This window comes from Monodelphis domestica, chromosome 2 (genome assembly GCF_027887165.1).
Source record: "Monodelphis domestica isolate mMonDom1 chromosome 2, mMonDom1.pri, whole genome shotgun sequence".
NCBI lineage: Eukaryota > Metazoa > Chordata > Mammalia > Didelphimorphia > Didelphidae > Monodelphis > Monodelphis domestica.
Window position 1 is genome coordinate 293256479 of NC_077228.1, and position 27738 is coordinate 293284216.

At 38.9% G+C, this 27738-nt stretch overlaps 1 protein-coding gene across 7 annotated transcripts in view; it reads left to right on the plus strand.

The window, feature by feature from the left end:
• LOC100014968 (adhesion G protein-coupled receptor F4) overlaps positions 1–27738 on the plus strand; it is a 48978-nt gene that overhangs the window by 16392 nt on the left and 4848 nt on the right. For 4 of the 7 annotated variants that reach the window (XM_007484052.3, XM_007484051.3, XM_056818375.1 and 1 more), the window contains 8 exons: positions 2600–2708; positions 4628–4682; positions 13439–13596; positions 15942–16205; positions 17844–19217; positions 22837–22878; positions 23338–23397; positions 26004–26060. In XM_007484052.3, coding sequence (XP_007484114.2) covers positions 2622–2708; positions 4628–4682; positions 13439–13596; positions 15942–16205; positions 17844–19217; positions 22837–22878; positions 23338–23397; positions 26004–26057 — 2094 coding nt within the window. In that variant the 5' untranslated portion in view covers positions 2600–2621 and the 3' untranslated portion in view covers positions 26058–26060. The remainder of the gene's footprint in view (positions 1–2599; positions 2709–4627; positions 4683–13438; positions 13597–15941; positions 16206–17843; positions 19218–22836; positions 22879–23337; positions 23398–26003; positions 26061–27738) is intronic. The other 3 variants (XM_007484053.3, XM_056818377.1, XM_056818376.1) reach the window with 1 other exon arrangement.

A 27738-nucleotide genomic window follows, 5' to 3' on the forward strand; every position in this document is an offset into this window, starting at 1 on the left:
TCTTCCCTGGTGGAGGATATGATGATGACACAATCATGGACATATAGTAAAAGTAGTGATGAGAAGAATTTCACAAAGATATTGTCTCAGGAAAGAAAGAAGTGGTGATTGGGAGCAAGATGCCAGAATTCTATTCAAGTACCACACCTATCCTTGGGGAATGGGACTGAGTGCCTCTAAATCTCAACTTCTTCCTCTCTAAAAGGGAACCATAGGATTTGTACTTGGAGCACTGGGTAAAGAGATAAATGAGGTCACAGGTATAACTTGTTTTTAGCTCCCTGGAATTCATATAATAATTAAATACTAAGAAAAAAGTGTGAGACATTTACAGTTATTCTGCTCTGAAAATTCTCCAGGAAGTGCCAACAGGATTTTCTGTTCTCTGGGAGTATGCTGTTTATCTGTTCTATACTTTGAATTAGTGGTCTCTAAATTGTAGTGGACTTGGGTGACTCCATCAATGATTCCTCCCATGTTTTTCTTGGCTCAATGTATGCCTTCTATTTCCTCGACTTTTTGAAAATCTTGTGGGAGAGAAATATCTCATCCTTGAGTTCATCTCTATGCCAAATAATTATTTATCACAACACAGAAAATATGAAGATAAAACCAGGTTTACCATGCTTAAGCATAAGTTAAGACCTCAGAAAAAATCTGAATAATCATTAGAATTCTAATAATTTATAGAAGTTATATCAGAAAGAATTCACTTATATAATACAATCTTATATACTCTTCTTAGACCATAAAAATTAAAAAGACAGATCTATAATCCCATATTTACTTAATGTCATAAAAGTCAAACAAACTCATACTGATTCATAATCTTATATATCTCCAAAGGAAACAAACTTGATCAAATAAATTCTATATGTAAGTGATGGTGAACCTATGCCAGGGGTGCCAAAGATGGCACATGGACTTCTCTCTGTGGTCATGAGGCTGCTCTCCCTGCCCAGAGTTGGTTATTAGAAAGGCAGAGGGAGTCAAGCAGAGCTCCCTCCCCTTCTCCACCATGCCGGATGACATTTTTTTTCATATCACTTGCCTCTCTGCTCAGCAGTCCAATGGGAGCACACAGAGAGTAAGGTGGGCAGTTCACAGGTGGCAGAGCTGGAGGGGAGCAAAGAACTTGGGCCACTCCCTTCCCCCTCTCTACACTCACTAAAGGCATTCCTTATTTCATCCATCTCTATGCCCAGCAGTCCAATGGCAGTGCTTCTCACTCTATTGTGTGGGATAAGGGGGAGTGGGGCATACCCAGCATCTGGAGGAGGAGGGGTATGGCATAAGTTCTTGGGGTGGGGTAGAGGAAGGGCCTGGCACTCTATCTCTAAAAGGTTCATCATCACTGCTATAGGTAATTAAGTCAGGTTACAGATTAATCTTTATTTAGAGAATTTACAAATAGGTTGATGGAAGAAGAGAATTTACATGTTACCAAGGAGTCAGGAACAACTGAAATTCTTTCTCTGGGTTCTTATCTAAAGAGTGCTTAAGTCTCTAAATAAATTTCTACATCCTATGGGACAAGTTTTGGCCAGGTGAGGTTAAAATGAACCAAAGTTTGCAGGAGGAATGGCCCTGAGTCACAGGTAATAAAAAAGAAATACAAAATCCCCATCATAAAAATACCAATGACCTTCTATTCCAAAATTTATCTACTTGTGCAATAGTCAGGTCTCTGAGCATTAAAGATGAAAAAGGATGGAAAACTTCTCAGAGACTGGTTACTGTTCGAGCTTTATTGAACATGATATCAGAAGAATGAGATCAGCCAAGAGTAATGGGAGGCAATAGGATATCCAATGGAAAGGATCTAGTTGACACATATTAACTTAGTTTTAAGATGTAATGTTATCTATATTTTATTGAATTTTTATTTATTTTGTTAAATATTGTCAAGTATTTCCCAGCTACATCATAATTTGGTTCAGCATGTGATGACAGGATTAGTACCTCTGGTACCTAGTCCATAGGATGTCAATCTTGGTAAAGTACTACCTCAGATAAATACTGGTTGTAAAATCCCGAGTAGGCAAGCTAGGTGGTACAGTGGATGGAGTGTCAGAACTAGACCTAAGAAAACTCATCATTCTGAGCTAAAAATCTGGTTTTAGACACTTACTAGCTATGTGATCCTGGACAAATTACCTAAACTTATTTTTTGCTTCATTTTCTTCATCTATCAAATGAACTAAAGGGACAGCTAGGTGGCTCAGTGGACAGTCAGGTCTGGGGATGGGAAGTCCTGGGTTCAAATCTGACCTCAGGCAAACCACTCTAGTATCTTTGCCAAAAAAATCCCAAATGGGGTTGTGAAGAGTCAGATTGGACTGAACAGCCCCAATCACCCTGAGTAAGTAAGTCTCAGTGCCTCAGGCAACTCTCTTAAGTTGCAGAGCTAGTACCATTCTACACTGGCAGATTTTTTTTTCTTTAAGAGTTCTCTATATCAATGAGGTTAAAAAAGCTCACATTTGCTTAGGGCTATAAGGTTTGCAAAACAGCTTGCAGAGCTCTTCCATAACCACCTATCTGTGCTAATTAAGGGGTCTTAATACCTTCAGCTAGATTCATCTTTTCTTCCCTCCAGGTGAAGAGATTCATGTTTGAAAATGCTATCTTCAGTGACCACATTCTGCTGTTTATTGTTATTTTTGACCACAGAGTGCTACCACCAGAGACCAAAGCTCCGTCCAAAAGTAAGCTTGCCAACAAGAACCATGAAAATTCCTCATTGCCTCAGTCCCTTAACAAGTCCTAAAGCCATGTGGAAGGAATAGATTGCAGGATTGCTCAGGAAACCACTATGTTATCAGAAAGGGAGTTAGAAATTCACTTCTCTTCCAAGTAGTATCAGGGAATAAATAAGCAAAAGTTGAGATGAGGGAAAAACAGAAAACAAAGCAGATTAAGTCACATGACAGAGAGCCAACATGGCAATGGAATTACCAGACAGCAAATTGAATTCTACAAATTAAGAAGGCCACAGGAAGGTGCTAGGATGTAAAGGAAGTGCTAGTGGATCAAGGGGTCAAGAGACCTGAATTCCAGGTGTGGTACCAGTATTTATAAGCCATGTGACATTTGCCAAGTTAATTTGCCTCTCTGGGTCTGTTTTCTCCTATTTAATGAGGGGTAGACCTCATTGACCTCTAAATTCTCCTCACTCTTTGTGTTCATTCATCACTTCTCTAAGGAATTGTTGGCGTGTTCCAGGATATTTTGTAGATAAGATTAGCTTTGTATCGTTCCTGGAGAAGTTTATTGGTAGTAGTGTTGTGGCTGTGCTTTCCCCCTGTGCTTGCTCTACACAAAAATACCATTTGTACTAATTGGACAGTTGGAGAATAATGATCTTAGCCTATATGAAGGAGCAATTTGATTGTAATCTGTGACCATATGTACATCTCCTACAGTTTACTACCCTCTGAAGATTTATTGTTGAGGAAGTACTTTCCTCAAAACATCCCTATGAGGTAGGTAGTGTAAGTTTTATCATATGTATTTTAAAAGTAAGGAAGATGGGACAGGTGATTTTATCCAAAGATTTGTCTAAAGTCACATGGCTAGGATGGAAGCCTTCTGACTGACTCTTAGTTCAAAGCTATTTCAATTAAGGAGGCAGTATGGCACAATGGAATAGGTACTGCCTCTAGAATCTGAAGATCTGAGTTTGAAACTCACCTTGGATGCTTATTATCTGGGTGACCTTGGGTAAGTTACACTCTCTGGGGTTCAAGCTTCCTCATCTGTAAAATGAGAGATTTGGATTAGGTACCTTGTGAAGTCTTTCCCAGCTAACTCTTTTAACACTAATGTTAGTGACCTCCTTGGCCTTAGTTTCTCTGACTATGGAATAAGGGGATTGAGATTGATGCCTTTTGAGTTCCTTTCCAGCATTAGATCTATCATGTTATTATTATTGCTTTTCCTGACCTCAGTTTTGCCATCTGTAAAAGGAGAGAGTTGTATCAGGTGCCCTCTGAGGTCCCTTCCAGCTATAATTCTATAATTATTGGCCATCCTATCTTCAGTTTTTCCCATTTCTAAAATTAGGAGAATCCATTCTGGCTCTTAGTATATTATTTTTATGGACCTTATTGCCCTCAGTTTCCTCATCTGTAAAATGAAGGAATTGAGTTAGGTGGCTCTTCAGGTCCCTTCCAGCTTTAAACCTATGGTCTTAAAAGATCCAAAGTTATGGTGTTTCCCAAGCAATCCTGTGTTAGAAGTATACTGTTATCTGGGCATAAGAACAATTTCTTCCACGGGTCATGAAGGTGGCTGAAGCAGGTGCTTCAGCCTGGTTAGACATCAAAGGGACCAAGGGTTTCCACTGAATCCTGGGCCATTGTTGGCCATCCTGACTTTTGCCCAGCCACTGGATTTGGATGATTTTTGAAGAGTGAGGCTGACAACTTTGTGCAATTTAATTGGCTCATTTCAATCCAGTTCTCAAATACAAGTCAAGACATCACTTGGTGATAATATTGGTCTTCTTTGAAAATGAAGGATGGACAACACCACCACCAAAACAATTTTTCTCACTTCATTGATAAATAAAGATAAGGTAGGAGAACCACAATAAAGAAAATATTTGGGAATTTGTGTTTTTCAGGTTGATGACACAATTCAAGGTTTGAAAGAAAAACTAAAGACCAGGAACTTCAAAGGTATGTAGTTAGGGAACATTTTTTCCTATTCTAGAAATACAAAGGGATATGGGTACACAAAGCAGATCTCTGATATCCTGTAGATGGGGGATATAGATGTTAGTTTTTCGAACAAACTGAAAGCATTTTCCCTGAATTTTAAGTAAAATAGATATTCTTGGTATTTAGCCTTCTCTTTCAGAATTGTCAGAGAAATGAATGAAGTCATGCTGAGTGGAAAGTGAACACAATTTGGAGTCAGAGGAGCTGAATCTATTTTTTTTTTTTGTGTGTGTGTATGACTATCACTCTTTATCCACAAAACTAATTAAATTCACTTTAGTTTTTCTGCACTTCAGTCCTCTCATCTGTAAAATGAAAGCAATAATGTTTGTGCTACCTATGTTGTAGTTTCATCATGAGCCTCAAAAGCAACAATTTTATAGATAAGGAAACAGTGGCCCCTGGGGAGGGCATGTGACTTGCCTAGGGTCACAGTGATAGTAGATATCATCATGAAGATTTGAACTTTCATCCTTTGGTTTCAAACATCTTTTTTTCCCCCCAATGTTCCCTGAAAGTAAATGGTTATGTGAATATATATGGTAGTTATTGCTGTTATCATCACCACCACCACCATCATCATCATCATCATCATCATCATTTAAAATATGCTTATTTTAAATTAGACAAGTGATTCTTTCTTTTTTTTTTTTTAACCCTTACCTTCCATCTTGGAGTCAATACTGTGTATTGGCTCCAAAGCAGAAGAGTGGTAAGGGCTAGGCAATGGGGGTCAAGTGACTTGCCCAGGGTCACACAGCTAGGAAGTGGCTGAGGCCAGATTTGAACCTAGGACCTCCCGTCCCTAGGCCTGGTTCTCAATCCACTGAGCTACCCAGCTGCCCCCAAGTGATTATTTCTAAGGATGCTCAAGTTGTATCTTTATTCTAGTGAGTTGTCTAAACAGAGGGGATAATTAATCAAAATAATAAAATGATAGCTTGTTTAATTACATCATATATATAATTATATAGTTATAATTATGTAGTGCTTTGCTTTGTAAAAGTAGCATGTTATCTTATGTGATTCTCACAACAATGTGGTGAGGCAGACACAAAGTGCCTTTTGAAAATTATTATTCTCAAATCTATACATGATAAAACTGAGGCACAGAATGGTGAAGCCCAGGGTCACATAATCAGTAAGTGTCTAAGGCTGAAATTGAGCCCTAGTCTTGCTGACTCCAAGTCCAGCATTCTATCTACTGTACTATGTAAGCCCTCTAATAGGTAGTATTTAAATTTTGCAAAGTTATATATACATATATATTTTGTATTTTTATATGTAATTTTACAAAATTTAAATTATAATGTATAAAATGTAACATAAATAAATTTATTTGCATATATATTTATTCAAATTAATATTTACATGTAATATTTATATATAGTCATGTACCTGTATATCTAATTATATTTTTATAATCAATACTGATATATTTATATTTTAGGTAATATATTTTAATATTAACACAATTTATACTTTATTCATAAATTATAAATATATAAAAATTAATATATTGTATCAATAAATATATTAGTCATATATTACACAGTATATTTATATATACATATTATATTAATATAATACATAACATTTATACATTATATTAATAGAATATATATTTTTATACCTTATATCAATGTAATATATTACTTACATATTATGTATTATATTCATGTAAGTAGACATTTTGTAAATTATAATGGAAATAATGTATAAGTACATATGTGTAGACATATATATATATATATACCTGTATATACATATATGTATTATTTGCACACACACACACACACACACACACATATGGAGAGAGTCAGACAGACAGAAACAGAGATCCTTGTCATCCTGGAAGGAGATTAGTGGATTGACCAAAGAATCTAATCTGTCTTTGAACCTGTGCTGTCCCACATTATTACTGACTTGGAGGGATATTTTGTTAGTCAGATATGCAGATATCCTTAAGCTTAGAATGAGAATTACTATTTTGGATGCTAGAGTTAAATTCTGAAAAGTCAAGTCCAGAGCATTTATTTGGTGGCTATAAAATGCCAGCCATTGGGCTAAGCACTAGGGATACAAAGCAAATTAGTCCCTACTGTCAAGGAGCTCAGAGGCTAGTGGAAGAGATAACATTCTAACAATTACAGACAAACAGGATATGTTTGCACACAGGTGGAGATCTTCTGAGAGGGGAGGTACTAAAATTAAGGATTAGGGAAAGGCCTTTGGAAGAAAATAGGAGTTTTAACTGAGACTTGAAGGAAGCTAGGGAATTCAGAACATGGAGATGGAGAGATTTAGAAGCATGGGAGATAGCCAGAGGAAACACAGGAAGTTAGGATATGGAGTGCCTCATGCAAAGATAAACAAGGTGTCTAGAATTACTAGATCATAGAGTATGTTGAGGGACTATAAGGCATAAGAAGATTGGAAAAGGAGGAAGGAGTCAGGTTATAAAGAGCTTTAACATTCAAACAGGATTTTATATTTGCTCCTAGAAGTAATAAGGAGTCACTGGAGTTTAAGATGGTAGGGCTTTGATATGGTCTTATCTGTGATTTAGGAAGATTGTTTTGATAGCTGAATGGAGGATAGATGGGTGCAGGATGAGACCAACAAGAAGACTATTTCATTGTCCAGGTGAGAGATGATGAGAGCCTGTATCAGAGTCATATCAGTGTCAGAAGGGAGAAGGGAACATATATAAAAGATGTTGTGAAGGTAGAATCAGGACTTGGCCAACAGATTGGTTGGAAGTGGGGGTGAGAGGGAGTGAGGAACTGAAGATGCTATTAAAGTTGTAAACTTGGATGAGTTGGAAAATGGTGGTACTCTCAGCAGAAAGAAGGAAGTGAACAAGAAGAGAGGATTTTAAGGGCAGAAAGATTTCAGCAGTCTTAAAGTAGACTATTATAGAAGACATTTAATAAAGATAAATGTAAAATCCCTTATTTGCATTAAAAGAATCATCTGCATATCTACTATTTGAGGGCAAGGCATCTAGGTTATTATTCATGTGAAAAACTATCTGGGAGTTTTAGTAAACAGCAAAGTCAATATGAGTTCATAGTTATGGTGGTAGTCTCTTGGTGACCGAGAATGACTGTTGTCTTTGTGCATTATCATCTATTGATGTACCCTCGTGTGGCTTTGGAGTCCAAAGGCTGAGGTGCAGAGTTTGTGGCACATGGGGCCTGGGACACCAGTTGTTACGGGAGGTGCGGTTGTGGCCTGGTGTCGGTGTTCACACACAGCGGCAAGACGTCGACATCGCTCATCTTCAAAGGTGGGGGCGGCATGGTTAATGTGGGTTCGCCAGCTGCTTCTGTCAGAGGCAGCGAGTTCTAGTTGCTTTGGTGTCATGCCAGCCCACTTCAAGTTTGACTTTAGCTGATCCTTGAATCTTTTCTTTGGTTGGCCTTGTTTCCTGAGTCCAGCTGACAGTTCACCATAGAATACCTGTCTTGGTATTCGCTGTGGGTCCATGTGAATGACGTGTCCAGACCATCGTAGCTGGGTTTGGAGGACCAGGACTTCGAAGCTGGTGGAGTTGGCTCTGTCGAGGACTTCCTGGTTGGTGATTCGGTCCTGCCATCGGATCCTCATGATTGACTGGAGGGAGCTTTGGTGGAATTGCTCCAGCTGTTTCATGAGCTTCCGGTACAGTGTCCATGTCTCACAACCGTATAGGAGCGAGCCGAGGAGCACTGCGTTATACACTTTGAGCTTCGTCGCAGTGCTTACACCTCTGTTGGAGGACTTTGCAGTGCAGTCGCCCGAGTGCCTGGCTGGCCTTTTGGATCCTGGCATTAATCTTGTGGTCTAGGGACCCGTCGTTGGCGATGGTGCTGCCCAGGTACTTGAAAGTGTTGACGTTAGAAAGCTGCGTGCCGTTGATTGTAATGCACGGCTGGTTCGTTGGCCTCCCTGGTGCGGGTTGAAACAGCACCTCTGTTTTGCTGAGGCTGATAGTCAGGCCAAACAGTTTTGTTGCGGTGGAGAACCTGTCCACAATGGTTTGGAGATGATTTTCTTGGTGGGCCATGAGAGCACAGTCATCTGTGAAGAGAGTTTCCAGGATGAGTCTCTCTGTTGTCTTTGTTTTTGCAGTCAGGCAGCGAAGGTCGAATAGTGAGCCATCCAGTCGGTATTTGATGTAGACGCCCAGGTCTAGATCCATCACAGCATGTCATAATACTTGGGTGAAGTATACTTTGAATAGGACCAGAGCGAGGACACAGCCTTGTTTCATGCCATTGAAGATGTTGAAGCGATCGGAAGTCTCTCCACCAGATAGGACTTCCCCTGTCATGTTGACATGAAAGAGCTGGATCAGTTAGACGAATCTTGCTGGGCAACTGAGCTTGCTAAGGATCACCCACAATGCGTTCACTGTGTCAAACACCTTTGTCAGGTCTATGAAGACAATGTAGAGATTCAGGTTCTGCTCAAGGCATTTTTCCTGCATTTGCCTCACCTTGAAGACCATGTCGATGGTGCTGCGATCTGGTCGGAAGCCACATTGTGATTCAGGCAGGTTCTGCTCTGAAACAGATGACAGGAGTCTGTTGAGTATAACACGGGCGAGGATCTTTCCAGCAGTGGAGAGTAGTGAGATGCCTCTGTAGTTGTCACAGGCTGCTCGTGAGCCTTTGTTCTTGTATAGGGCTAAGATGGAGGCATCTCTGAGTTCTGGGGGCATGTCTTCCTCTTCCCATATGCTGGTCAGCACTATATGGAATTCCTGGAGTTCCTGCCCATTTAAGGCCTTGTAGACCTCGGTTGGGATCCCGTCTTTACTGGGTACCTTGCCTGCACTCATTTGTTTAATGGCTTTTTGGACTTCTTCTATTGAAGGAGGGACGTCAAGTTGTTCAATGGTGAGGTTTTGGGAGATCTGGTCAAGGGCCCTTTGGTCGACTGAAGAGGGTCGGTTGAGAAACTGACTGAAGTGTTATTTCCACCTGTTGCTGATGCCTTTTTTATCTTTTATGAGAGTGTCACCATCAGAGGATAGCAAGGGAGTGGTGGTGGGTGTTAATGGCCCATAGACAGTCTTGAGGGCACTGAAAAATTGTTTGTAGTTTTTTCGTATCAGCAAAACGCTGGATTTCTTCTGTTTTTTCCCCCACCATCAGTCTTGCATTTTCCTGATTTCACAATGCGCCGTGGCTTGGAGAGACTTGAATCTGTCCTTTTTAGGAGCAGAGTTTGGGTTATTTTGCCACTCCATAAAGGCTTTGTTCTTTGTGCTCAATAGGTCTTCAATAGCAGTGTTGTTCTCATCGAACCAGTCCTGGTGGTTGCGTTGTTTGGGGCCTAGGACTGCCTTTGATGTTTCCTTCACTGCGTCTCTGAACTGGTTCCATTTCTCGGCTGAGCTTCCAGTGAGTGGTCCCTTGGCAGACAGCTTGTCCTCCAGGCAGGACTGGAATGTTTGCAAATAAGATGGATCTCTAAGATGACTCACGTTGTAAAATGCGCGAACTGTCTGGGTGCGTTTTGGATGGTGAGGCGCAATGCGCATTTGAAGAGTCGCTCTAACCAATCGGTGGTCTGTCCAGCATTCAGCTCCTCTCATGGCTCTGGTGATCTGTACATCCTGGATGTCTCGCCGGCTTACAATGATGTAGTCAATGAGATGCCACTGTTTTGATCATGGGTGCATCCATGTTTTTTTATATTTGTTCGCCATTCTGAACATAGTGTTCGTGATGGTGAGTTCGAACTCTGAGCATTTGCTGAGTAGCAGTAGGCCATTGTTGTTCATTTTGCCCGTGACGTGTTTGCCAAGCACTCCTTTCCATCTTTCATGGTCCTGGCCAACGTGGGTGTTGCCGACTCCCAGTAGTATCAGCTTGTCATTTGTGGGCACTGAGTGCAAGATGGCACTCAGGTCAGAGTAGAACTGATTGATGGTCTCCTCTGTGCTGGTCAGAGTAGGGGCATATGTGCTGATGATTGTGGCATACCGGTCTTTGCTGAGAGGCAAACGGATCTTCATGAGCCTCTCGCTGATGCCCACTGGCAAGTCTGGCAGCTGTTTGAGCAAACTGGTCTTGATAGCCAGGCCAACACCATGGATTTTGTCTTCATTTGAGGCTCTACCTTTCCAGAAGAAGGTGTATCCAGTGGTGGGTTCGCTGAGTGATCCCTCTTCTGGTAGGCGTGTTTCGCTTAAGGCTGCAATATCGATGTTATATAGCACCAGTTCTTTACCGATTAGAGCTGTTCTTCTCTCAGGTCTTGGGGTGTTCTCTCTATCAAGTAATGTCCTGATGTTCCATGTTCCTAGTAGGAGTTTCTTTGTATTTTGTTTCCTTTGATTTCGACCGCTTAAAGGGGATGACCCGCCAGCCACGGTGTGCTGACTGGGTGTTTGTAGGGCAGGCAATGTTTGGGACACCTTTTCTAGTCCCCTCCCTTGATTAGGGTGAGCAGTGCTGTCCTAGAGAGGGCTGCTCAGTTGCCCAGGATGTTGCCGAACGTCCCTGCTGCCCTACAGGGCCGAGCGACCACTGGTCCATGGGCCGCCTACGTGCAGGATCATGACTACAACTGCCAGTGGTCACTGCCACCTGTTGTGTCGCCACTCCCCCATCGCTGCAGGTCTTGAAGAGGGTGGACGGGGTTAGGATAGATGAGTGTGCACAAAGATACTTGTGCGTGAAAGAGATTTAAGTGGAAAAGTCGATGCACAGAGACAGTCCCACTCTCTCGGCGTTGGAAGCCTGGGTCCAGTGGCACGAAAAGTCGTTACACCTGGAGACTTCCTCAGCTGCATTGGATGGCCGTGTTGTCTTTTATGCTCCAACACGCCCTAAGCACTCCACAATGCTTTGCTGTGTCGCCATCTCGGCCATTGAACCTTCTTATTAGTTTCTTCCATCTGTTCCGCTGAAGCGGTCTTCACATGCTGGGTGGGCAAAGCCCTAGTTCACCAGGGGTCGACGACCCAATGGCTACCCTCACAAGGTTTAGCCGGCCTGTCGAAGCCGTTGCCCGGGGTGTGGCCGCTGCCGCATGCTAGCAGCTACTGGGAGCCACAAGTGAGAGCTGGGTGTCAGGTGGGGGTCAGAGGCTGGAGAGCTGCCCTAGGAGGGCACGACAAGCCCTCCATACCAGAGATACTACCCCTCCTTGAATACCCCATATAGTGTGAACATATAGATATAGTAACCAGAATACCTCAATAATGTGATATTGGGGCTATTTTAATAAAGCTGCAGTAACTAGTACTAGGGAGCTATTAGTAGCATTGTTGCATGGCTTGATTGGAAAAGATCTAGAATATTCTCTTCATTTCTGGCTACCCATTTTAGGAAAGTCATCAATAAGTTAGAGTGTTTCCAGAGAAGAGTAAATCAGATGGTGAAAATAGAGACCATCTTATATTTGAATCAGTTATGGAATTGGGGATGTAGACTGGACAAAAGAAAAGGAAAAAAAAGAGAAAAGAAAAGACATCCATTACTGTCTTCAAGCATTTGAAGGGTTTTTAGATGAAAAGATTTAGACATTCTATTTCTCAGGTTTGTGGTGAGGAAAAGTGTTTTGTGAACCTTTAAGTGATAAAAAAAAATATATTATCCTTTTGTTGTATTTTAGCTCCAGAGGCTGCAAATTACAGAGACATGTTTCAGGTAGATTGAAGGAAAACCTTTTTGACAATCAAAGCTGTTAAAAAATAGAATAAACGGGACAGCTAAATGGTGCATTGGATAGAGTGCTGGCTATAGAGTCAGAAAGAACTGAGTTCAAATACAAAGCTCAGTTACTCACTAGCTGTGTGACCCTGGGCAAATCACTTAACTCAATTTGCCTCAGTTTCATCATTTGTAAAATGAGTTAGAGAAGGAATTGGCAAACCACTCCAGTATATTCACCAAGATAACCCCAAAAAGGGTTACGAAGAGTCACACATGACTGAAGCAATTTACCTTCCAGGATCAAATGAGAATAATTTTACTTAGTGCAATATCTGGCACATAGGAAGTGCTATATAAATGTTAGTCATTATAATTATTAATCAGAGAATAATGAATTCCTCATCACTAAAGGTTTTCAGGCAGAAGTTGAATGAACCATTGTTGTGGACTTCTTACAAAGGATTCCTGATTAGCTATGAGTCAGGCTGTATGATCTCTTAGGTCTCCTCCAACTCTGAGAGAGTGGAAAGAACAACTGTGCTGATGGTAGAAATGCGTTCTTCAGAGGCTTTGTATTTGTTTTTTCTTTTCTTGCTTCTGAATGTCCTCATACCCCAAGTTGGGTTGGCAGATAGTAAAATGTTTAGACCAGCACAACTCTGTTCTGTTGTTAGAAAGAGGAAATGTAAAGTAAGGAACCCAAGGACTCCTTAGAAGATAAAGTGCTGGACTTTAGTCAAAAAAACCTGAGTTCAAATCTCACCTTTGATCTTACTGGCTGTGTACCTACGGACACCTCACAAGCTCTTTGAAAACCAGTTTCCTCATCTGACAATAATTCCCGAACTCCTACCTGAAAGAGTTGTTGTGAGGCTCAGGTAAGATAATGTATGTAAAATATTTTGGAGATCATAGAAAGCTATAGATGTGAGCTATTATGGGTTGGCTTTCTCCTACAACCGAACTTGTACAGGGGGGTGTTCTGACCTGGATCTTACAGTGCATTGGAGCTCAAGTGAAAAATGCTGGTCGGGGGTCACTTTTTTTTTTTCCCCTCAGGACAATGCCAGGGCATCTGTATGAATGGCTCCCACTGTCACCAGTCCTGTGAGAAGCCCTTTCATGGAGAAATAGGATTCATGTGTAGTAACAAAAAGTGGCAAAAATCCATTGAAACATGCACAAGTCTTACTGTCCAGACACTTTTTCAGACAACGGTATGTTTGTTACATTATTGGGTCTGAACCAATGAAAGGTGTGATAAGAGGTTGAGGGGGAAGAAGAAGATAAATGTTAACAGTCTAGGAGGATAATAATTACACCCCAGGCTTCATGTGTCATTAAGCTTTTGGGAAGAACAGGAAACTTCTGATGCCTTAATAGAGTTATTTCTGATAGATTCAGTCTAGTACTACATTGGGAGGCTACTTGGCATTGTGGATATCGCATTGAGCCTTAAGCCAGAATGCCCTGAGTTTGAATCTTTCCTCAGGTACTTGGTAGCTATGTGACCATGGACAATTCATTGGATTTCTCTCACCCTCAGTTTTCTTTTCTATAAAATAGGAATATTAATACTATTTACTTTCAATAGTTGTGGGGGACTTGTAAGAATCAAATGAAAAAATATATGGAAAGTACTTTGCAATCATTTTTTCAAGCCATTGCCTTCTATCTTGGATTGGCATTAAGTATAGGTTCCAAAGTAGAAGAGTAAGGTAAGGTCGAAACAATTGGGGTTAAGTGACTTGTCCAGAGTCACATGGCTAGGAAGTATCTGAGATCAGATTTGAACCTAGGACCTCTCATCTCTAGACTGGCTCACTATCCACTGATCTACCTAGATACCCAACACTTTGGCAGTCTTAAAGTCCCATGTAACAATTATTTCAAAAAAAATTTAACGTAAAAAGTTTGTCACACACCAATCCTCTCATGGCTATGCCATAATTATTCCTAAATTACTAGGTTCTTTCTGCTTTCCTTCTTGATCAGCCCTTTCCTTCACCTTTCAGCTATTTAACATCTATATTTTGCCACCAAAATTTTCTTTAAAAAATTTGAATATGGTAGAATTATAAAGAATTATCTTTTAAGGGGAATTACTATACATTTATGTATACAAACATACATATGAATATACACAAATCACATGTGGAGCAGATCTACACATATTTATAGAAACATAGATGTATGCATGCTTACAGGTGTATGTATAAATACATACACATTTATATACATATTAATTGCCCAGGGTCTATATCTCTATGTAGCTAGGTATCTATCTATCCATCCATCCATCCATCCATCCATCAATCTATCTATTTTTCTATCTATGGATCAAAATCTTCAGCTAAAGGAATAAAGCAGCTTTATTTCAGGCAACAGTTGGATTGGGGCTAGACAGAATTTTGGGTCAAGAGTATTTTCTTTTTTATTATTGAAAAAACTTCTCAAAGTAGTTGCCTGTCTACCTTACCCATTAGTCAAGTTGGTCCCAGTTAATCTGGTCATGTCTTCCCTAGAAAGGCCACCAGACTTTACCTGTAGGGACCTAGAAAAATTGTTATTTCTGAGGAGGCTTAAGGGCTATCTTGGCATTCCTGAGTGGCATAAAATAAGAAAATAATAATAATTGTAATAAAATAATAATAATGGCTAATATTTAATTCCACCTTTCATATGTGCAAGTAATACATTGGCTATTATATGTAGGTAATAGACTTACTAGAATTCGGAGTGTATATTCTCTGAATTGCTTTTCCAGGTGGTGAATAGATCCACAATAATACTTATTTACAAAATAGCTGGGTTGAAGTAGATGACCTCTAAGGTTCCTTTTAGCTCTACATTTCTATATGCCCATGTCCCAGCCAAAAGGTTCACTAGAGTTTTATTCAATGAGCAGATCTTTACCAAAATGGTCTATAACTAGACCTATAGCTTGGGTGGCCATGAAATAGAATGAAGCTAACCAGGCCACCACCTTATACATGAAACCCATGACCATGACCTTATTACCATGTTCAAAATTCTACCTCACTAAGGTATATAGTTAAATACTTCGATATAAAGATTAAACTTGACATTCTAATTTTTCTCCTAAAAAAAACTATACTTTATTTTAAAAAGATTAGGTTTTAACAAATTAAGCAAAAACACTACTTTCTGTCCACTTCTAAACTTTTTCTTCTGCTAACACCTGTTTTTGTTTGTTTTTAGTGTCATTTTATAGAAAATATAAAAAGGCCCCAAACTCATAGTGTAGTTTTACCTTTAATTTGTTGTTTGTTTGTTTTTCTCAGTTGTGTCTGACCATTATACTATTTTGAATGAATTAGTTTCATATTGAGAATTATTCAGAAACTTTCAGGTGGTAATTAAGATGTTGCCTAATCTGGATCTGGTTCTCTGACCCAGGAAAAAGATAATTTTCTATTTTGTGGGTGCCTGATAATGGTAACTAGTTGGTAACCCAACTACCATTAAGATCATCCAAAATTCTTTTTAGCCTCTTTATCCTGCAGAAGGCAATGACTGCTTTTGTTTTTCTTTTTGACAGGAGACCTCTGAAATTTCAACATCTCAGCCAAGCTTAAGTGGTGGTTCACGATTTTCTTTAAATTCACCCTCGGAGCTCAGTTATGAAGAGCCCATTGAATCAGCAGCTCAAGGCATCCGGATGAAGTGTCCAGATGATTATGCCTGTATTATCAATGGTGTAAAGTCTTCAGAAGCTACATCTGGAAATATTGCCTTCATAGTCGAGTTGCTGAAAAACATATCCATGCAACTGTCTGAAAATGTCAACTGGAGGAAGATGCAGGTATTGTCCTCTTTGTAGTTTTCAGTAAAATGTTGTCAGCAGTATTTCTCAGAAGGGCAAGCTAGGTGGCACAGTGGATAGTGCCAGGCTTAAAGTCAGGAAGATGAGTTTTCCTGAGTTCAAATCTGGCCTTAGACACTCATTAGCTGTGTTATCCTGGGCAAGTCACTCAAGCTTGCTTACCTTAATTTCCTCATCTGTAAAATGAGCTGGAGAAGGAAATTGCAAACCATTCTAATTTTGCCATAAAAACTTCAGATGGGGTCATGAAGGGTCAAGCATATCTGAAAATAACTGAACACCAACAAAAATGAAGTAGGATGACTTTTAGTAGTCTCTCCTTCTCCTCTTAGCACTTAGACTCAAGCCTGCTCACTGCCTCCAGGGTTAAATTGTTTATTCTTTTAGGACTTGGTATCTCAGTCCTCTGTCATATTTGGAAAGAAATCCCTAGTAAGGAATTAAATGATGAGAAGTAAAATGATTACTTCTCCTAAAAATGTTTATATTTTAATAAGGATTTTATAGATCAAAAAATCTTTAAGACCAATGATTAAAAAAGAAATCACCCTTAGCAGAATTTGGCTATTTGAGAACAGTATCCTAATTTTCCAGAAGATCTTTGATCTCATCAGGTTGGCATTCCCTCCAAAGTAAACCAAAACTGATAGCATGGGAGACATTTGCCTCCTTTTCTCTAAGTTTGTCACAGGGAAAGTTAAGAGTTTCTTAGGTTTGGAAGGGAAACATGCCATTCTTTAGTTCCTAAATATGAATTTATTTAGAGGGGAAAAGTCCTAGACTGAGTCAGTCAGATGCTCTGGGAAGAGTCCTGAAGTTGGAGTCAGAGGACCTGAGTTTGAGTATTCTTACTATTTATTTAACCTTAGGCAGCTAACTTAACCTCTCTGGGCCTTTTTCCTTAGTTTTAAAATAATAGAGTGAAATTGGGTGGCCTCCGATCTTTTGTTTTTGTTGTTCATCCTTCATTTTGAAGAGGACCAGTGATATCATGGGATGATTGATGTCTTGACTCTTAGATGAACTGGATTTAAATGAGGCAGAGTTCTATGAGGTAGTCAACCTTACTTCCTCTTCCAGTCATCCAAGACCAATGGCAGGATAAAACTCAGGACTGGAAATGGCCCAGGATACAGTGGATGACCTTGATGTCTTTGATATCATGAGTCAGATTTAGCGAAGTCCTTATTGGATATGTGATTATGGTCAAGTGACATAAACTTAACAAGCCTTGATTATCTCAATTATTTTTAAAGTGGAGATGAATGACAATAGCTAATGAGGTTATCTTACAGGATTATTGTGAAATTCAAAGGCTATAATATATCATATATTAGTATGTGAAGTTATAGGTCCTGGGTTCAGGGATGGGAGGACCTGGGTTCAAATTTGACCTCAAACACTTTCTAGCTATGTGACCCTGGGCAAGTCTCTTATTCCACATTGCCTAGCCCTTACTGCTCTTTTGCTATGGAACCAATACATAGTATTGATTTTAAGAAGGAAGGTAAGAGTTTTAAAAAAAATCTGTGAAATTAATAGGCAAAATATAAAAAAGTGCTGAATAAGAATGATTTATTTTCATTATTATTAATTATCTTCTGTTTCCCTTTGCAGAGTTTCAGCTCAGTGGCTAACCATGTCCTCAACAGATCAGTTGTTTCTAATTGGGCCTTCATTCCTCAGAGAAATGCTAGTTCCATTTTGCTACAGTCAGTGAATTCATTTGCCAAGAATCTCAAAATCCATGATGAGCCTGAGAATACCGTGCATGAGCCCTTTATTCAGACCAAAGGTGTTAGAATCAGCCACAAAACCCAAGAGAAGAGTTTCAATTTCTCTATGAGGGTGACTGAGAATGAGGATGTCCAGGGGATAGTGTTCATCCCTTGGAAAGAGCTGCAGAAGCTCCCAGATCCCTCCCCAGCCATTAGTATCGCTTTCCCAACCCTTGGAGCCATTTTAGAAGAAGCTCATTTGCAAAATGAGAGCTTTGGCAGACAGGTGAACGGACTAATTCTCTCCGTGATCCTGCCAGAAAAACTGAAGCAAGTCTTGTTCACTTTTGAGAAGATCAATAAATCCCCGGGTGCCAAAGCTCAGTGTGTAGCCTGGCACTCTTGGAAGAGGAAATGGGTTGAGGAGGCCTGTGAAACAACGGTGGATGCTAAGGATAAAGCCACTTGCCGCTGCAACTACACCAGTTTCCTGATGTCCTTCTCCATTCTGATGTCCCCTAAGACTTTAGTCAATAAAACCCTGGATTACATTACTTGCATTGGCCTCAGCATCTCCATCTTAAGCCTTATTCTGTGTCTGATGATTGAAATCACAGTGTGGTCCCAGGTGACAGCGACAGAGATCTCCTACATGCGCCATGTGTGTATCGTGAACATAGCCACCTCTCTACTGATCGCCAACGTGTGGTTCATCGTCGCATCTTTCTTTGATGGCGCGGCATGGAGTTATAGCTGGTGTGTAGCAGTGACGTTCTTTAATCACTACTTCTACCTGTCCCTCTTTTTCTGGATGCTGATAAAAGCCCTCCTCATCCTCTATGGAATACTCATCGTGTTCCGCCGCATGATGAAGTCTGCTATGATGGCCACAGCCTTTTCAGTTGGCTATGGGTGTCCTCTGATCATTGCCGCCATTACAGTTGCTGTCACAGAACCCAGAAAAGCATATGTGCGAACCCAGGCCTGCTGGCTCAACTGGGACAACTCCAGAGCTCTTCTTGCCTTTGTCATCCCTGCCCTGACCATAGTGGCAGTGAATCTGATTGTGGTTTTTGTTGTGGCTATCAACACTCGAAGGCCTTCTATTGGAAGTCCCAAGTCTCAGGATATGGTGACTATTATGAGGATCAGTAAGAATGTGGCTATCCTCACCCCACTGTTGGGACTGACCTGGGGTTTTGGGATAGCCACCCTAATAGGAAGTAGTTCCTTGGTGTTCCACATTATCTTCTCCTTACTCAATGCTTTTCAGGTAAGTGACACAAACTGGAGAATATTTTTCTACTATTCTGAGTATTTCAGATCAAATGGATACATCCCAAATAATGTTGCAGTGATGGGTATTTGATAACTGATGAGTGTTTCTGCTCATCTGTTTCCTTTTCTCACTTGACTCTGACCTTCCATTTTCTACTCCATTATTCCTCTCTGCTCTCATTAATGCTACAGACACAGCTAGTAGCTGCATCCAGAGCTTTGAACCTGAAATCAGAAAGTCTTGAGTTCAAATTGTAAGATTAAAATGAATATCTAATAACTCCAAGTATTATATTTTATAAGATTTATTAATAATGATTTGAAGTAGAGGAAAAGTATAGCCTGAGTAAAGACAAGTTTACTGAACTGTGAAAGATGGAGAAGAATGAGAAAAAAGGGCAGAGCTACATATAACTTATCTCCCAAACATAAGGAAGTAACATAAGGACAAAAGTGGGATGCTGGGAAATGTAGTCCTGGGGTAGAAAATTCTCATTACACAAAATCCATCCTCAGACTTTTACTGTGTGACTGGTCAAGTCACTTAACCTCTGTTTGCCTCAGTTTCCTTAACTGTTATATGGAGATAATAATAATCCCTGCCCCTCAGGGTTAGTGAGTACCAAATAATTCTAAAAGGTGTAAACCTCAAATTTCCTTAGACTTATAAATGTTGAAAATTTCACCATTGGGATATTTCATACTTGGAAAATTTCTTACTGATAGTCTATTGGAATGGGAACCCCCTTGGCATGGGAGGTTCTTTCTCTTCCCTTCTTAAGATTACTTTAGGACAGAAACCCTTTGCTGAACAATGGAAAGGACTTTGACCTATGCTTAAGCATAGAACAGGAATTTCTTTGAGTCTTGATTGATTTTAGAATTGATACAATGGAGATACTTGGAATAAATCTCCACCCTATTCAGTCCTAATAGGATTGAGTAAGGGCTGCAGCCTAGATCAAAATTTAATTATTCCAATCTCTACCCTACTCAAGTTAACAGGATTTAGAAAGGGCTGTAGCAAAGGAGTAAAGATTTAATCATTTGAAAATATGACCTTCAACAGACATGTGCAAAAGCCAGAAACCTCTGGGCGGTCCTGGGTTAAGCTAGAGCCTCCATTGACAGGGAAATTGATGGACAGTGATTGGTAGATGGGAGAACTGAGGGGAGGAACTTGGATGGTTTCCTTAAAGATAGGGGGTCTGAAGACTCCAGGAAGAAGGTGGAGAGTTGGGTCGGTGTGGTTCCTGTGGGCTCTGAGAAGGCTTGCTCTGAAGGAAGCTGAAGGTGGGGGCCTGTGAGACTGTTTCTCCATTTTGGACACGTGAGTAATAGGGACTGATCTCTTTTCTTTGCCCCAGCTATCTAAGGGCTTGGGCCTTTTGGCCCAGCCTAAACAGAAGGGGTATTTAAGCCCTATTCCCTTCTCTCCCTTTTTCTCTCTCTCTATCTCTAATTCCTTTCTTACTCCTATTGTAATTAAACTCCAAAAAAGGCTGACGGCTGACTTGAGTTTTTCATTTAGGAATTACATAGCTGATTCCTTGGCGACCTTAATTTAATATATATCAGTCTTTTAAAGTGATTCCCTTGTTACAAAGGTCTCTGATATGTATTACGTCTTACATAAATGTTTATTTCCTTTGTAATTATAAATATAATAAACCTTTGCTTATGTTTTGATAAAGGCTAAATAAGCCCCATTATTCTTAGCCTTGGTTTTATGTTATGATTTGGATTTATGAAATGAACTCTCTGGGATCCTTATTATTTTTTTAGGTACTATGTCTGTTATTCAGTTGCTGACACCAGGGATTCAGTGATATCTGAATTACAGCCTAGTAGTCCACACAAAGAAATTTCTCATAGTTGGGGAAAAGATATAGAAAGAATTGAACATATCTTTTTTCATTCAATTCTTCTTTGACAGATGTAAGACTTTTTATTAAAATAGTAAAGCATTACCTGCCTAGGGTCACACAGTTGGGAATATATGAGATCACATTTGAACCCAGGATTTCCTGTTTCCAGGCCTGGTTCTCTATTCATTGAATTTTTTATACAAGTCATATTTTTATTTCTAAAACACAGTTCTGACCATGTCACTCTTTTGCTTCAGAAGCTTCAATGGCTCTCTGTTGCTTCTGGGATAAAATAAGGATTACTGCACATGGTTTTCAGACCCACCTTTCCAAACTTATTCCATTTTACTTTGCTTACACACTTTGTTCTAGATAAACTGGCTAGTATCCCATACATGACTTACTATATGCCAGTGATGGTGAACCTGTTAGAGACCAAGTGCCCAAACTGCACCCTCACCCCACATGTGAGTTGCCCCCTTCCCCCAGGCAGGGGAGGGAGGAAGTGCTCCCACTGGGCCACTGGGCAGAGGGGCAGGTGATGTCCTCAGGCATGGTGGCGAGGGAGAAGAGAGAAGGGAGCAGCCCTCTCTGGCACACATGGTTCACCAACAAAGCTATATACCATTTCCTATACTCTGCTCCAAATATATGGAATGGAATGCTATTTCTTCATAACATATTATGTATTTAATTTTCTTAATATATGCTATTTCTCTAACATAATATAAGCTTCTCAAGGGCAAAGATGATTTCTTTATTTCCCAACATCTAACACATAGCTCAGTAATGCTTTTGAATGAAAGAATGAAGTATATCTACTCTTCCTTGGAGTTATTTTTCAACATAAAATACAATTCTCAAGCCTTGTCTTTGAGTCTGAAAATCATTGCCAGCCTTTGGGGAAAAACAAATGCACAACTTCCCCCTACATCTAATAACATTTACAACTCTTTTTCAAATTGTGAAAACTTTTGATATTTCATATTTAAACTACATAGATATATGAAATCATACAAAATAAAATCATTAAAGTAAACCATATAAGTAAATCTTAATATATGTACTGTATAATTCAGCATGGCCTAATATAATATTAAATAGAATAACATGATATAATTCAATGTAATATAACAAAGCATAACAATATATTTTATTGTATCAAAATATAATTATAGCCCCGGAAGAGGATACTTTGTTAAAGGGATAAAGGTAGCCTCAAAGGAAAAAAGAATTTTAATTTTTTGGATTAATATTCTGAAAAAAACTCTTTTCCTTGAAGGTAGTAAAAAAAGAGTCCAATGGATGTTAACTTCAGAGCCATAAAATTAGAAATTTTGATGCCTGAGGCAAATAGCACTAAATACATGCCTACAAATTCACCTTATAATTCATGATATGAAAATAATACAAGAGGTAATTAAAAGAAATTTAGTTGAGTGGGAGAGGAGTTAGTTATTACTCCTTATCTGTTGGCTTCTATTTTTCTTGCTAGTTAAGTGTGAAATATTGTTGCCTTTGTTCTGTTGAAGAACTTCTGGAAGTGTTGTCATGCAAGTGTAACAAATTAAATTGCTCATTCTATTTTAATGCTATCATTTGAGTTATTTTCACTCTCTAAATTTCTGTGCCCTGGACCAAAACTCCAGTTGCTTTACCCTAGTTATGACTATGGAAGAAGTTAGGCGGGGACATGATCTGGGAAATCTTCTTTCTTGTTCTTATACATGTTGATCATTGTCTTAGGGGTTCTTCATTTTGCTGTTTGGAACCATTCTGGATCAAAAGGTAAACAGTGGATCTAATTTCCTTATTGGGGATTGCAGCAAATCTCACAGAGACCTATTTAAAATTCCGGAGTGAGCAAGCAAAAGCTTGAATATATAGTTGGGGGTGTGAGTAGGAAAAATGATGGAGGAGGATGGGAGAGAGAAGAAAATTCCTTTGGATTTATACTCACACAGCTACCAAGTATATGTGAGTATAGGTAAGGACAAGTTAAGAAATATCATGTAACCAGTATAGACAGGGTCCTTATGTTTTGATTGGGTTATTGCATAATGAATTGGAATTGAGACAGGTCATAAGATCATAGAGTTTTCATCCTCAAGATGAATAGGGGTTCATATTTGGGTCTTTCAAGATTTACTCGTCCCTAAGGGTTCTAGTAATCTTTCACTGATAGCAATTATTTTTGTTTTTGTTTTTGTTTTTATTTTTATTTTTATTTTTTATTTTTGGTTTTAGACAAGAGAAGCCTTGAAAGTAAGGATGTTATCCCTGAAGGGGAAGTCAAGGACAGACGAGGTAAGTAAATCTTTTTTTTTCTTCATAATGCTATGGAGTCTGCATGAATATAAATATATAAAATATATTATACATACACACATATACATATATTTCAATGCACATGCACATGTATGTATACACACAAAAATATACCCCAAATCTTAGTACAATGTTAACCTTTTAAAATATGTAGGTACATATTCATAGTTGTTTGTGTAATATATAATACTCCCTATATACATATCTATAAAATTTTCATTTGATCTCTTATAGACAATGCTTTATTCCATACATATACAACTATATATACATATATGTATAGCATTAATATATACAGATAGATATATGATGTATAGATCTACATATATATACACACACACACACATTGAATAGTATTCATTACATAAATCTTTCCAGAAAATTATCCTAAGCCTATAATTTTTTTATTTTTTTTCCAAAACCCTTACCTTCCATTTTAGAATTAATACTGTGTGTTGGTTCTAAGGCAGTACAGTGGTAAAAGCTGGGTAATAGGGATTAAGTAACTTGCCACACAACTAGGAAGTATCTGAGAACAGATTTGAACCCAGAATCTTCTGCCTCTAGGCCTGGCTCTCAATCCACTGAACCACTTCGCTGATTCATTTTTTCCCTTTCTATTTAAAAATATCTATGTTTCTTTCCTATAAACAAGAGATTCCCAATTATGGTATGAGGAAAAATGACTCATTATTGACCCAAAGCCCAGAGATCACTAGGATTGGGTACAATAAGGAAGACTACGAAGAGAAAAGCCCAATAATAGGGAATATTTATAACATTTATATATAGCCTATACCCATATATTTATTTATAAATATTTATGAGAGAGAAAGAGGGAGAGGGAAAGAGACAGAGAAAGAGGGAGAGGAAGAGCAAGAGAAAGAGGAAGATATCACGATGACACCCTAACTAAATGATGCCTCTTTCATGCCTCTGCTGAGCTCCAAGCCAGTGTCTGCCTAGTGTTAAACACTCCAGAGAAGGGAGAGAGAGTTTCCCCTCAGTATTCAGTATTTGTCACTCCTCCCAGAAGTCTCTTATTGGACAAACTAAACCTCAGTCCAGTTTCCAGGCCTTGACTTTGAGACACACCCACTGGATGAAGTGGACTTCCAACAGCCCCATGCCACAGAGCCACACTTGCATGGCTAGTCAAAGGGTATGGATAGTATCAATAGCAGGTTTTAAAAAGAAATAAGGGGGTATATTTTATATTAAATTCCCACAATACCTATAGATATTCATGATATTTACATATAGCCATTGATTATCTTTTGGATAACATCCTTATGAAGTATCCAGTATAGCCAATGAGGTATAATAATAGGAGGTGGGACCAGTTTGAACTCCATTACTTACTGTGTGACCTAGAGCAAATCATTTCCCCCTTCTTGGTCTCATTAGTGAAATGAGAGAGTTGGTTTAGATAATCTCTAAAAGTCCTTCCAATTCTAAGTCCTATGATCCCATATGTATTACTATCCCCATTTTAGAGATTTTAGAAAATTAAGGTAAAGTGACTTGCTTAAGTTCCAGTATCTAATAAGTGGCAGAGGTGGAGTAGTAAAGTATATTAATGGACTGAGAAAGGAGCAACATTGGTATTTATATTCTCTGCAACAAGACACCTAGAAGCAGAAGAGGCATGGGGGATTGGATAGGATGGTTGGAGGAAGAAGAGGCAACTCAGGGTGTCATGATCAACCAGGTAAGATTTCAATAATGACTGATACATTCTTTAAGGCAAACTGATAGAGTAAAAAGAACATTAAACTTGAGGTAAAAAGATTTGAGATCAAGTCTCAGTTTTACTCCTTGTTAGCTGTGCATATGATTTCTGGAACAAGTCACACTTTATGACTTTTAGTTTCTGCATCTGCAAAATGAGTTTAATAATGATAATGGCTCTTTTCCCTCTCAGAGAGCTTTCTTTTTTATTTTATTTTATTAATTTATTTTGCTTAAAGCCCTTACCGTCCACATTAGAATCATAATGCAGAAGAGTGGTAAGGACTAGGCAATGGGGCTTAAGTGACTTGCCCAGGGTCACACTGTTAGGAAGTATCTGAGGGCCAGATTTGAGCCTAGGACCTCCTGGTTCTCAATTCACTGAGTTACCCATCTGCCCTCACCAGAGAGCTTTAATCAAAGCATTTTCCTTACCATATGAAGTTTTAATGACCATTTTAGAGAAGTTATAAATAAGATGTAGAGACATGGGCACGACTTGCCCATGATTATAAGAGTTTACTATCTCAGATATCTTGATATTACAGTGGTTGGAATGCCAGACCTTAATGAGTTCAAAACTGGCTTCAGACACTTACTAGCTGTTTGACCTTTACGTTTCCTCATCTGTAAAGTGAGTTGGAGGAGGAAATAACAAACTACTTCAGTACCTTTGCTAAGAAAACACCAAATGGGGTCACAAAGAGGAGGACACAGCTGAAATGACTAAACGATATAGAGCTAATAACCAACTTCAAAGGGTTGTAGTAAGGAAAGATTTTTGAAAACTACAAAGCATCATGAAAATCATTTTTGGTGAGGTTTCATAACAGAGCTATTATTTTCTCATTTAGAATTCAAAATATAATCCTAACCATGGATCTAAATTAGTGGCTCGTTCAGGATGAAAAGTAAGTATTAAAACTTGAACTAAAAGTTTCTCTTTTCCATAATAAAAAATCTTTTATTAATGGTAACTTGGTTACCATTTTGCCAATTACTTGGAGCTGGGGGATAAAGCTGATCTTTTTCTGGTGTGCAAAGTTTTCCTGTTGTATAATGGATAGAATGCTAAACTTGGAATGGGGAGATTTTGTTTAGAACTCAAGTTTTGCTCCATAATATGTCTATGTTGAATGAACAAATGGTTTAATGCTTAAATGAATGATAGCCATCAGTTTATCTACTGAGATAATCATCTTGTTTGTCTCCTGAGCAATTAACATTCATATTGGGACCTGAAAATTTTCTAAATGATCAAGTGACCCATTTTATAGCCCAAGCACAATTTGAAGGACAGCTTAGTGTAGAGGTGTGAATATTGACCTTAGAAAAAGGAGACCTGAGTTTGAGTCCTGATTCTGATACTTTAATAGCTGAGTGAGTTCAAGCTAGTCTTTGAATTCTTTGACTCAGTTGTTCTCTCTATAAAATGGGGATAAAAAAAGTCATACTATCTACCTTAAGTTATTGTGAAGAAAACACCTGGCAAATATGCCACAAGGATATGTTATTATTATTATTAACATTATTATGAAATAAAGAAGTGTCTGTTTGAATAAATTTGTCACCCTAGTTCCAACCCACATGTTGAAGTAATTACCAGTTTTTAGGTGACTAACCTTAAACACTCCATTGTCTCTTAGCTAGAGTGAGAGGAAAAATACAGTGTTTTTATTTGCTCTCATGTAGGCAATATAATTTTCTGTTCACAGAGCTCTAAAACCTCAATTTAATTTTTAAAATAAATCTTATTGATATCTTCTGTTTTTCTGCCTCAGTAAATTCAAGACCTACTCCTCCCATTTAATGAACTTTTCCCTGAAAAGAAGGAAAAAGAAAACAAAACATAATGTATTTGTGTTATAGCAAGTCCAACATTCCATATCCACAGACCTTTTCTCTTCCTACCTTTCTTGTACTTTACCTTTCATCTTCTCCCTTGGAGGTAAGACATGGAATACATCCTTTTGATATAGTGGGAAAATTTTGATAGGCCAAATTGAGACAAGTAAGTTTCTCTGTAAAGGGTGATTTAGATAAGATCTAAGGACAGTGGGTTAGGTGACTGCAGTATTGATACACTCCAAGGGATGTCCTTCTTTTCCCCCCATAAAACCTCTGACTATATAATTTTATATGGGTTCAATTAGATTAAAATGACTTTTTGAAGATGAACCTTAAAGGGGAGGGATGCCATATAGGGGCAAACTAGAACTTGAGGGTTATGGGAGAGACGGGGAGAATCTTGCTTTTGGAATAGGAGTTTTCATTTATGTTTGGGGCTGATTTTATCTTTAAAAGTGTCTGGCCATAATCACCTCCTTTCCTCTGTTGTCTTCTTCCCTAGATAGAAAGAGAAACTGAACTAGATTAAAGCTTGTAGGCTTTAAAACCAGAAAATTCCTGTTTAGTCCAAACTTTCTATTTTATAAACAAGGAAACCAAGGCTCAGATTTAGGGGAAATGACTTGTCCAAGGTCACACATGCATTAAGTAGCCTGGGAGAATTTGAATCCTTCAACACTAAATCTAGTGTTCTCCTCACTACACTCTGCTGTCATTTGATGCTATCACTCCTCCTACTCC